Source organism: Rhineura floridana, chromosome 5 (assembly GCF_030035675.1).
Source record: "Rhineura floridana isolate rRhiFlo1 chromosome 5, rRhiFlo1.hap2, whole genome shotgun sequence".
NCBI classification, from domain to species: Eukaryota; Metazoa; Chordata; class Lepidosauria; order Squamata; family Rhineuridae; genus Rhineura; species Rhineura floridana.
The window spans coordinates 132,261,521-132,274,245 of NC_084484.1; the positions used below are offsets into that span (position 1 = coordinate 132,261,521).

Below are 12,725 nucleotides of genomic sequence, written 5' to 3' on the forward strand. Positions count from 1 at the left end.
ATACATGTCTAGAATTGTCTGTGGGTTTGTTTGATGTGTATTTTAGCCTCTAAGAGTGTTCACTGATTTTGTTAAGCTGTTTTATTTGTTTGTTGCTCAGCGATTTATGCCCCCAAAGGGCATATGTTTCTGTGTAGTACATTCTTACAGATGTGCTCTCTCACATAGGAATTAATGCTACTGATAAAAAAACCCATAATGAACATGCACCGCTCCTGGAGCAGGCACATGCTTCCAAATAAATGGTTAGTACTAGGGGTGTTCAATTGAGGGGTCCATGCGTACATTGAATGTGTGCCCCCACCAATATTTCACACTTCGCTGTGACATTTGAATGGGAGCCAATACATGTACAGCTGTACATCAGGATTACGGAACCTGTGATATGGGAGTCATCAGGTTCCACCTGTTCCCCCCTCCAACATTGTATGCATGTGTAGAAAAGGCCATTTGAGCCATCTCTACTGTCAGATTTGACAATTATCACCATGGAAGGACTGGGGGAAAATGTAAGCATGAATTCCCTTCCTTTGATCCCCTCACCCAAGACATCTATGTTGTCAAAACTAGCATTAGAATGGCTTCTAGATCAGGGCCAAAAAGCAGGAATATTGATTTGAAAGAGAAACAATAACTTACCAGTATTATTCAACCAATTCTTTACAGTAGATGGATGATCAGGGTTAGCCAGTGTGGTTACTTCAGTCACTCTCCTGATGGATAGATTTCCTTTAAAAACAAATCCAGCCCAACAACCCCCACATGATATATTATACTGGCTTGATTTTAGTATTCTGAAATATTAACAATGTTAGCACTATTATTTATTCATTTACCTACCATATATTTCCACTTTGAAAAGTGCCCAAATAGACTACCAACAAAAAACAAAATAAAAACCAGTCTCAAAAGATCAATCACATTACTGGATTATATTCAAGTTTAAAAACAACCACCACCTTTGGTTTAAGGCACTTACATTCACTAATGAACCAAAAGCATGGACATGGTAAGTGAAGGTACTTGTCTCATCTTTCATGCATGTAACTGTAGTCTCACATTTTGTGCTCACTTACACCTGAACCTTCATGCATCCAAATGCATATGATTCCCTGCACTTCATTCTTATAACTGTGGTCACTCACACACATATTACTGCTGCTGTTAAAAGAAACAAATGGCAAGCACTTACTGTTTCTTCATCAAGCACACATTGCCAAATTAATTTTTAGTACTAGGGGTGTTCAAATGATGCCCTCCATGCGTACATCCAGTGCACGGCCCCACCCATAATATAGGACATTTGACGGGCTATCTACACATGTACAGCTCTCTGCCCAATCCACAGCCCTCATTGTTAACAGTTCCCAACTGGATGGAAAGCCTATCAGTATAGAGCTGTATTCATGTGGGCTCTCATTTCAACCATTGTGCTGAACATGTGGTCAATGGGGGCAGTGTTAAAGAACCTGTCAGGGTTTGCTCTAATCTGCAGCTAGACACATTTTGTGCAGTGTTAAAAAATGTGCAGTGCACACAAATAAGGAGCTAGATAGTTTCTAAAAAAGAAATAGATGAGAAAGAGTCAATGCTTTTTTGGTAAAAAAAAAAAAAAGAGGTGCTAGTATTCATAGCTTGATAAAAATACCGTGGGTGCCAGCACAAAATGGCTTGCTTGGGCAGCAAAAAAGAGGTACCAGTAGTCCATATTGTCACAAACAAAGCCCTGCTAATAGTATATTATATAACTAATTTCTTGATTAGTTTGGGGGTGGGCAGTGTGCTGGCTGCTTGCAGAATAGGAAAAAAAGCTTAGAACAAATCCTGGAACCTGTGATATTGGGGGTGGAGTCACCAGGCTCTGCCTGTTCAGCTGTCCACACATTGGACGCATGTGATCATTTCAACATCTCTACTGTCAGATATGATAGTTATCATCATGGAAGGATTGGGGAGAAATTTAAGCATGAATCCCTTTCGTTGAATCCCATTCACCCAAGAGATCAATATTGTCAAAAACTGCATTGAAAAGACTTCTAGATCAGGTCCAAATGAAATGTTACATGAGGCCAAATTTGTAAGAGAAACAATAACTTACCAGTATCATTAAACCAATCCTTTACAGTGGAAGGATTATCAAGGGTAGTCAGCGTGGTTACTTCAGTCACTCTTCTGGTAGATAGATTTCCTTTAAAAACAAACCCAACAAACCCCACATGATATACTGGCTTGATTATAATATTCTGAAATTTTAAACAAAGTCAGTGCTATTATTTATTTATTTAGCTACATTTTTACCATATACTTTCTCTAAAAAGTCCCCAAATTGTCTATCAACATAAAACAACATAAAAGACCAACCACACTGCATTGGATTCAAAGTTGTTGTTTTTTTAAACCCTTTGATTTCAGGCCCTTACACTGACTAATGCACCAAAAAAGAATGGAAATGGTAAAGTAAGGCACTGTACTTGCCTTAACTTTTGTGCATATAAGTTTTAGAATAATCTATAGTCTCACATTGTGTGCTCACACCTGAACGTTCATGCATCCAATTTCCTGGGTCTTTCAACCCCAATCCTTAAAAAACCAATTGCTGTAGGTAAACAGTACTGCATAATTTTGGAGCCCACAAAGTTTATCATGCTGGTCTTCCTTTCCAGTTGTTGGGTATTCTGAATGACTGAGGTTTGCTAAGGACATTCTTTGACCTGACCTCAGTTGCCAAAATTAATGGCAATTGAACCTGGGACCTTGAGCTACAGCAACTCTCATTAAAGGGCTTGTCACTAGGTTAGGGAAATTAACATTGCTTTCATTTAAAAGGAGGTAAGATTGCTATCCGTAAAAAAGCAAAAAAAGTAAAACACCTTAAGTTGTTTTTAATCAACATATAGATAATAATTCTTTCTAGTTTATAAATGTAACATAAGATTTAAAAAGTGGTTTCAGACCAGGTTAGTTGAAAGAGCACTTGTACCTGTATAAATCTGTCTCTGACTTCAGATTGGCATTTGAAGCCTTTTTTGCTGGCCTACTGTTAAGACTGGTTATATTGGCGGCTGCTAGGGGCAGGATCTTCTCTTTGGAACTCCCTGCCATGGGATGAACAAAAGATGTACCCTTCTGGATCAGATCAAAGGCCTGTCTAATCCAACATTCTGTCTTTACAGTGACCAACCAGATGTCTATTGGAAGCCCACAAACAGGACATGAGCATAATAGCACTCTCCTTCTGTTGTTCTCCAGTGACTGGTGTTCAGAGTTATGGTGCCTCTGATTCTGTACATAACTGTAGGTAGCACATAGCCATTATGACTAGCAGTCACTGGCCTCGTTTGCAAGTCACAGTAAACCATAATAATGATCTAATTCAAAAAGTGCTGATCACTTACGTTGTGGTCGTGTTTTCATCTCATGGAGGTGGGTGACAGGGAGGGAGGATTTTGGGGGTGTTGTAGTAGAAGCCTTCAGTTCTGTGTAAAGACAAAGAGTTTTCAGAAGTCAATTCATATGACAAGATTGTTATGGGAAATTTAGCTTGGCTTATCTTTGAATGGAACATTGTAGCAGCATAGGTACAGCCTTTATTTAAATACTTATTATTATTAATTATCGTATTTATATCCTTTTCTCCAAGGATTTCAAGGTGGAATACATGGTTCTCCTCATTTAATCCCCACAACAACCCTGTGAGGTAGGTTAGCCTGAGAGGCAGTGACTGGCCCAAGATCATCCAGTGAGTTTCATGGCTGAGTGGGGATTTGAACCCTGGTCTTCCAGTCCAACACTCTAACCCTGCCTTTCCCAACCAGCGTGCCTCCAGATGTTGTTGGACCACAACTCCCATCAGCCTCAACCAGCATTGCCAACGGTCAGGAAAGATGGGAGTTGTGGTCCAACAACATCTGGAGGCACACTGGTTGGGAAAGGCTGCTCTAACCACTACATCACACTAGCTGTCGAACTTAGCATATAATGGATAGTTTTACCCAGGCATTTGATGGCTGAAGGGGACTGTTCCTGGCAACCTGGAAACCACTGGATGGAAGAATGTTTTTAAATTATAACAGTGTTTTAGAATGTTTTTAAACTGTTTTTAGAATGCTTTTCTTTTCTTCACTGTTGTTTTGTTATGTTTACCACTCTGGGATCCTTTGGGAGGAAGGGTGGGGTAGAAATTTAATAAATATTGACCACTTGTCCTACTCAGAGAAGACCCATTGAAGGGAATAGACATGACTAAGATAGGTTCATTAATTTCAGTGGGTCTTCTCTGAATAGAACTCAGTTGAATACAACCTAGTATGATTAAGTCCACATAGCCATGTGATTGGTTTCATCGGAGGCTACAATCTAGATCACAACTGCATGTTCATCAGCTGATGACTGCAACATCAGGGGATTACTTCCATGTGGAAATGGACCCAGGTAGCACCAGACTACATATGTTTGGGGCTTCCACAGGTCTGCCTCCCCCCAAATGACTGCCAGACAGATGGCAGTGGGCTGGTGGCAGCAAGCTGTGGCCTGCCAGGAAGCACTGCACCCAGTAGCCAAGGCTTCAGCCACCCCACCATTGTACTTTAACTTGACGACTTTCCCAAAGAGAGTGCAATGAGAGTGGCAGTGAATTCAGCCATTCAGATGCTACCTTTGAGGTTGCAGTGCCAATGAGGGTGCAAGCATGCAACCTTGCCTGCCTGAGCTAGCCACCCACCCACCTTGTTAGCTAGGCCAAAAAGTGCAGAAGGCAGGCCCCTTCAAACCTGGGAGCACCTCTGGATGGACCATCATAGATATAACACCATAGAGTGGTCTATCATCTCACCTACACCAACTTGAATGTAGCGATTTTCAATGGAGGGAGTTCACTCATTCAGCTGCCAGTCATCAAATGTACGGTAATCAAAGGGATGGTCACATATTACATTCAACAAGTCTACAATCTATGTACCTACAGTATGTACACAAATAGTTGAGCTGTGCACTTGTATAGTTATTCACACACAGTGAGTGTAGAGTTTGTATACCTGTGTGCATAACAGCTGAGCTCAACAAATCACAGATATTTGTACATGTGTGGAGGCAGCTTGTGCCTGTGTTCAGCGTAGCATGTGAACAAGCCTCAAATATTGAGAAATCAAGTGATGAACTGGACTTTTGCTCTACACACAAGCAAACCTGTGTCTTTAGGCATACACTTGTGGAAACATATTTAACCTTGGAAGTGGATGACTATGGATACATATAAGCAGTAATTTCTGTGGTGGCATTCCTTACAGCTGCTGTGCCATATAACAGCATCCTATGCTTGGAAAGTGAGATGTGTCCATTTTGTTAAATTCCTTGTCAGCTGCAATCCTATTTACGTTAGCTCCCTACTGTTTAACAGGTGCACAAGTGCATGTCAACTTAGCTGGATCTCAAAAATGTTCTTAGTATGACCTGTGGCTGAGCTTTCCTCTATCCCAAACTCACTATGCCTTCTTTTTAACCAGTTTATTGCTGCTGCTGCTGCTGCTGCTGCTGCTGCAGCATGTCCACTACAAATGCTCTGAGGGCTCTGTGATGTTCCTATATATTAGTGTATATATGGTAAGTGCTGGTTGTTTAGAGTATACATGGTAAGTAGTGAAAGAGGAGGGGGAGTGAATGGGCAATAGAATGCTTGATGATTGGCTGAATGTTTAAAATGGCTGACAGTATAAATGAAAGGATGACAGGTAAATCTGGGGGAATGTGAGGTGGTGAATTGTGGAATCTGGGGGGAGAAGAGAAAGAGTGGATTGCTTGGTGGGGTTTAGAGAGTTGTTTACCAGGAGGGAGGTGGAGTTCGGATTAGTATTGAGTAAAACCATATGCTTATGTGCCTTAAGAAGAAATCTTGTTAATCTTGTTAGCTTTGTTATCTTTAATAAATACTTAATTTGGTTTACCAAAGGCCTGATCCTTGGCTGGAGTTTCACAGACCAGAAGGGAGGGTAAGGTAATGACCAAGGCTGAAGGGGAACTGTAACAAATGGTGGCAGCGGTGAAGAGAATAACAATACCAGTATTCAGAGTCTCTGGGAATACTAGTATTGGGACGTTACTGGTGGTTGCCTAGCAGGGGGATCTGTTGAGATCTGTGCTAGAGCGGATAGGTAAACCATAAGAGAGTGCGGTCCGGACTGGTGGAGTCCCTGGTGGTGCCTAGAGACAGGCAGTAACCACGAGCAGGTAGGAACCTGACAGGGAGAGCCAGGGAAGGACGCATCGCATGTGGTGGCAGTAGCGGTGGGATACGAACAACAGAGAATCCAGATACGAATACTAGAGAATCCAGAACAGTGGTGTGGCAAACAGAAATAACAAAAGAAGATTTCTTGTGAGAGTGACTGGCAAAGAGTGTGTGGCAAAGAGTGAGTGAACTCAAACACCATGGCTGAATACATAAAAATGAAAAGAGAGGAGCTGGTGGAGAAGTGCATAACATTCAATTTACCTCACGTGGGTAAAGGGGTAGATGAATTGAGGGTAGCACTTATAGGATTTGCAACTGCCCAGCAAAAACAACCTTTCAGGGAAGAGACCCCAGAAGGATATTTAAGCAATCCCGCTTATATAGAGTACTTGAGAGAGAAGTTAAGATGGGAGGCTGAGGAAAAAGACAAGCAGAGGGAGTTGGAAGCTGAGAGATTGAAGATGGAAGCTGAGAGATTGAGGATGGAAGGTGCAGAGAAGGAAAAACAGAGGGAGTTGGAAATTGAGAGAATGAGATTGGGGTTTGAGGAGAGGGAGAAGCAACGAGCATTGGATGCTGAATTACAAGTAGAAAAGTTAAAATTTGATAGAGAGAAATTTCACTCTGAGGAGACAAGGAAAAAGAGAGATGGAGCAAAAATAAAAATTACTCCAAAGGACTTTGCTGTCTATGAGCCTGGTCAAGATCCTCAAATTTACCTCAGCACCTTTGAAAAAGCAGCTCAGTTGTGGGGGCTACCTGAAGATATATACATGCAGTATTTATCAAACCTGATTAAAGGGGAATTGGCTGAGGTATACCAATATTTCCTATCAGACAGGCCCGTCACCTATGCTGAATTCAAAGAAGCAGTGTTTAAAAGATTCAGACTGGGGCCTGATTATTTTAGAAAGCTTTTCAGAAACTGCCAGATACAGACAGGGAGGTCTTTTGTGGAACTGGGAGCAAAGTTGATGGATATATTTGGAAAGTGGATGAGTAGTGCCAAAGCTCAGTCAGTGGAAGAGGTGAAAAGCCTCATGATACTGGATCAATTATAACATCAGTTACCACCAGAAATAAGGCTCCTGGTCAAAGACCGTTCCCCTACATCTGTGCAGGAGGCCGCAGAGATGGCAGATCACTTCGCCTCCAATAGAACTGGCTGGGTGGGGAAAACATCAAGAGAGTTTAAACTCAGACCATTTAGTGCTGGCAGAAGGGATGTGGCACCACAGAGAGTGAGTCCTCCAGTAAAATCTGAAGGGCACAGGACACCCCAGAGTGGATCTGTGTACCCTAAAAGTGAGGAGAAATTATGCTACAAATGTGGTAGACCGGGGCACCTATGTTTTCAATGTGAGGTTGCCAACCCCAGTAGTAATCCTGCTCAGACAAGGGCAGTGAAAACAGAGCCCAAGGCTTTAGAAGCAGCGAAAAAGGTTCAGTTTTGCCAGATAAACTGGACAGAAGTAACAGACCTGGATTCAAGTCTGAGAGAGGAAGTGAGTGTACAAGGGGCAACTTATTGGGCATTGCTTGACACTGGTGCCGCTCAGACGTTACTGAGGCCAGATTTAATAAAATCTGAAGAAATATTACCTCAGGAAACAGTGACTATCCAAGGAGTGAGGGGTCAACCAGAGAGTTTGCCTGTGGCCCTAGTGAAAATGGAATGGAGAGGCCGAAAGGGCCAATATAAAGTTGGTATTAATGCCCAGCAACAAGAACCAGTAATACTTGGAAGAGATGTTATGGGGGCACAGGGGAAAATATATGTAGTGACCAGACAGCAAATTGGCAGAGAAAAAGAAGCCATATTAAGGGGGGCTGAAACAAACAGGGTGGAATCTGTTAACCAGCCTCAGGTCACCATAGCAACCACTAGCAGGCCTGCTGAAGAAGACAAACTGTATCAAGTGGTCTCTGGGGAAGAAGCAGATCAATTCAGGGAAGAGCTGCATAAAGATATAAGTCTGAAGCAGATAAAGGAACAAGCGCTGACCCAACAGATTCCTTTCACTGACAAACTGAGGAATCAAGTTGTGTGTGAGAATGGGATTTTATATAGACTGTGGATGCCTGCTGAGAGAAAGGATGAATGTGAACCAGTGAAGCAATTGATAGTACCTAGCAAATACAGAACCAGATTGCTAGAGGTAGCCCACGATGTCCCATGTGCAGGACATCTGGGAATAAAAAAGACCAAGAGGAGATTGGCTGCACATTATTATTGGCCAAATATCTCCAAGGATGTAAAACAACATTGTCTATCTTGTGGAATATGCCAAAAGGTGGGAAAGAGTGGAGTAAAGACCAAGGCACCCTTAAAGCCCCTTCCTATAATTGGACAACCCTTTTATAGAGTGGGAATAGATTTGGTGGGCCCTTTTTCCAAACCCACAAGGCATGGCAAGAAATATCTAGTGGTGGTGGTGGATTTTGCCGCCAGATACCCAGACGCAGAAGCACTGAGATCTGTAGAAGCCCCTGTAGTGGCAGAGGCTTTATTAAAAATCTTTATGAGGCTGGGTTTCCCTCATGAAGTGCTGACAGATCAAGGCAGTGTATTCATGGGAGAAGTGATGCAATGTATGTGGAAATGTTGTGGTCTAAAACATCTAAAGACCACTACTTACCATCCCGCCACTAATGGGCTAACTGAGAGATTCAATGGAGTTTTGAAGGGCATGATAAGAAGCTATGTTCAAGATCACCCACAACACTGGGATGAACGTTTGGGATGCTTCTTATTTGCATACAGAGAAGTCCCTCAGGAGTCAACAGGCTTCTCACCCTTTGAACTCATGTTCACTAGAAAAGTGAGGGGACCTTTGGAACTGCTAAAAAATTCATGGGAAGGAACTCTGGGAGAGTACAAAACTTCTGTAGTAGATTTTGTATTGGAATTCCGCAATAAATTAACATCAATGATGGAAGTAGTGAAAGAGAATTTGAGTCATGCACAGGAGAAGCAAAGTTACTGGTATGACAGAACAGCCAGAGAACGTGTGTATGATGTGGGAGATATGGTTATGGCGTTCATACCCAGGAAACATGACAAATTACAGGCTAACTGGGAAGGACCATATACCATCAGAGAAAGGCTTGACACAGTGACATATGTAATCACCACAGACCAATTAAACAAAAGCAAAGTGGTTCATGTAAATATGTTAAAGCCTTACCATACCAGGGATGCAAAGGTGTTGCAAGTTACCTTATTCCCTGAGGGAAGTGGGCCTGAACTTCCAGATTTGGTACAGGAAAGCAAAGACAAAGGAGGGGTAGATCAAGTGGAATGGTCAGAGGAGGTGAAGGAGGAAGTAAAAGAAGAGATTCTGAGAGTTTTGAAAACCTATAGGAATCTCTTTAGCAACAAACCTGGCCGAACCAGTATAGTTATACATTCCATTGATACTGGAGATCATGCCCCAATCAGATCTGTTCCGTACCGTGTGAATGGGAAAGTTTTGAATGAGATCAAAAAGGAGGTGGAAGATATGCTGGAATTAGGAGTGATCAGGGAATCCATCAGTCCCTGGGCCTCAAGTATTGTCCTGGTTCCGAAAAAAGATGGAACGACAAGGTTTTGCATTGATTATCGGCTAATCAATAAAATTACTGTCCCAGATGCGTATCCTATGCCTAGGGTAGACGCTATGTTAGAGTTATTGGGGGCAGCAACCATTATCTCTACACTAGATCTCTGTAAAGGATTTTGGCAAATGGAACTAGACGAGCAATCCAGAGCCAAAACTGCCTTCAGGACACCAGATGGGTTATATGAGTTTGTGACCTTACCCATGGGACTAAGGAACTCACCAAGTTCATTTCAGAGGCTAATCAATACTGTGTTGCGAGGCATGTCAGATTTTGCAGTGGCCTATATCGATGACGTGGCCATTTTTAGCAAGTCGGTGCCTGAGCATGTCCAACACCTGACAACAGTATTGGAGGCCTTAAGAAAAGCAGGCCTCACAATAAAAGCTAAGAAATGCCAGTTTGGACTAAAGGAAGTAATCTATTTAGGACATAAGGTGGGGAGTGGGAAAATCACCCCCTTATGGAGCAAGGTGGAGGCAATACAAGCGTGGCCGATCACCTTAACCAAAAAACAAGTAAGGGCATTTCTGGGTGTGGCTGGATTTTATAGGAAGTTTGTGAGAAATTTTGGGGAAATAGCAACCCCCTTGCATGAATTAACAAAGAAGAAGTGTTCTGAGCGTGTGGTATGGACGGATGAATGTCAGAAGGCTTTTGATCTACTGAAGCAAGCCTTGTGCCAAGGACCCATATTAATAGCACCAGACTATGAGAAACCATTCATCGTGGCTACAGATGCGTCGGACCTCGCGCTGGGAGTCGTCTTGCTACAGGAGAGAGAAGGCACTAGACATCCAGTGGTGTACCTGAGTCGCAAGCTGACGCCGAGGGAGAAAAACTATTCGTCGGTCCAGAAGGAGTGCCTAGCGGTCGTGTGGGGACTGAACAAGTTGCGCCCATACATGTGGGGATGAAGATTTACAGTGACTACGGATCATCGGGCCTTGTTATGGTTGCAGACTATGAAAAACCATAACACTATGCTGCAGAGGTGGTCCTGGGCCCTACAGGACTATGAAATGGACTTTCCAGGCAAGTGGCTGGGACTGCAGTGACGTGACCAGACAGAGGAACAAAGAAAGTCATTTTCCCCATAGAGACTTTTATTTGTTAACGCGACGTATAAATCCTGGAACAGGAATAATACTCTGCCGTTGTTTAAGGGGGGGGGAAATGTGATGTTCCTATATATTAGTGTATATATGGTAAGTGCTGGTTGTTTAGAGTATACATGGTAAGTAGTGAAAGAGGAGGGGGAGTGAATGGGCAATAGAATGCTTGATGATTGGCTGAATGTTTAAAATGGCTGACAGTATAAATGAAAGGATGACAGGTAAATCTGGGGGAATGTGAGTTGGTGAATTGTGGAATCTGGGGGGAGAAGAGAAAGAGTGGATTGCTTGGTGGGGTTTAGAGAGTTGTTTACCAGGAGGGAGTGGAGTTCGGATTAGTATTGAGTAAAACCATATGCTTATGTGCCTTAAGAAGAAATCTTGTTAATCTTGTTAGCTTTGTTATCTTTAATAAATACTTAATTTGGTTTACCAAAGGCCTGATCCTTGGCTGGAGTTTCACAGACCAGAAGGGAGGGTAAGGTAATGACCAAGGCTGAAGGGGAACTGTAACAAATGGTGGCAGCGGTGAAGAGAATAACAATACCAGTATTCAGAGTCTCTGGGAATACTAGTATTGGGACGTTACTGGTGGTTGCCTAGCAGGGGGATCTGTTGAGATCTGTGCTAGAGCGGATAGGTAAACCATAAGAGAGTGCGGTCCGGACTGGTGGAGTCCCTGGTGGTGCCTAGAGACAGGCAGTAACCACGAGCAGGTAGGAACCTGACAGGGAGAGCCAGGGAAGGACGCACCACAGGCTCATCCACAGCATACTAAAAATCCATGTTTTCTTTATTGGAATTGTCCAAACCTAATTCATTTGCACTTTCTTTGTGCTTGAATCAAACTTTTTCCTCATCCATACTTGTAGGCATGCCCTTTTTTGTTTACAAACTCCCTCTCCCTCCTTCTCATCTTGTGTTGCTGATTGGCTCAGTTCAGAGGGGAGAAGGGTGAGGGAGCCAATGGGAGCCCAACAGGAGCAGGAGGCATGGAAGGAATTGAAAATGTGAGATAATGCAACCAGCACCACTCCTCAGCAACTCTTTGCAATCACTGTTTCTCTCCTTTTTGGTGTACAGTTGGTACTGGAAACTCTGGATCAAGGGAGGGAAAAGTGTGGGAAGGCAGTGATTGAAGGAAAACATCATATGGATGAGGGTGAATGAATCCAGGCACAAGGGGCTTACATTACAGATTATATGGATGTATGAATCTCTTTACAATGTCACCCTATCCAGTCTTGAAGATTTCTTTGTTAGGAGTGGCCACAGCTCAAAGGCAGACTGCATGCAAGCTCTGCATGTAGAAGACTGCAAGATCAATCTTTGGTTTCTCCAGTCCAAAGAATCTTGCATTGCAAGGATATGTCTGAGATCATAGAATTTTACAGACAAAATCATTCGGATTCATTCTGACTTGGACGCTATAGCTGACACAGGCCCAGTTGGTGTAGCTTTGGCTCCTATTTTTCCAGTGTTAATGGATAGTGGGACTTCCGAGAAAACATCTGCTGTGTTGAAATGATAATTTGGGAACAAGGATTCTGGGCAATGAAAACAGAGTTTATTTTAAATTGGAACAATCCAAGCATGTTTGCACCTGTCAGCCATGTTTTACTTTTCAAGTGGACGAGGAGACAAAGAAAGTAGTTTTTGGTGGAGAGGACCTGCAGTGGAATGGAAACACTGCTGCATGTGATGAATACAGAGTGGAGTGAAAAACAATGCCTTCTTACATCCCCAGTTGTAGATGTAAGGAACCCAAAGAAAGAATGCAA

At 42.8% G+C, this 12,725-nt stretch overlaps 1 protein-coding gene across 4 annotated transcripts in view; it reads right to left on the minus strand.

The window, feature by feature from the left end:
• Nucleotides 1-12,725, minus strand: part of CD96 (CD96 molecule) — a 58,505-nt gene that overhangs the window by 5,184 nt on the left and 40,596 nt on the right. For all 4 annotated transcript variants that reach the window (XM_061629533.1, XM_061629532.1, XM_061629530.1 and 1 more), the window contains 3 exons: nucleotides 3,396-3,476; nucleotides 2,099-2,188; nucleotides 640-729 (listed from right to left, as the gene is read on the minus strand). In XM_061629533.1, the coding sequence (XP_061485517.1) occupies nucleotides 640-729; nucleotides 2,099-2,188; nucleotides 3,396-3,476 (261 nt within the window). The remainder of the gene's footprint in view (nucleotides 1-639; nucleotides 730-2,098; nucleotides 2,189-3,395; nucleotides 3,477-12,725) is intronic.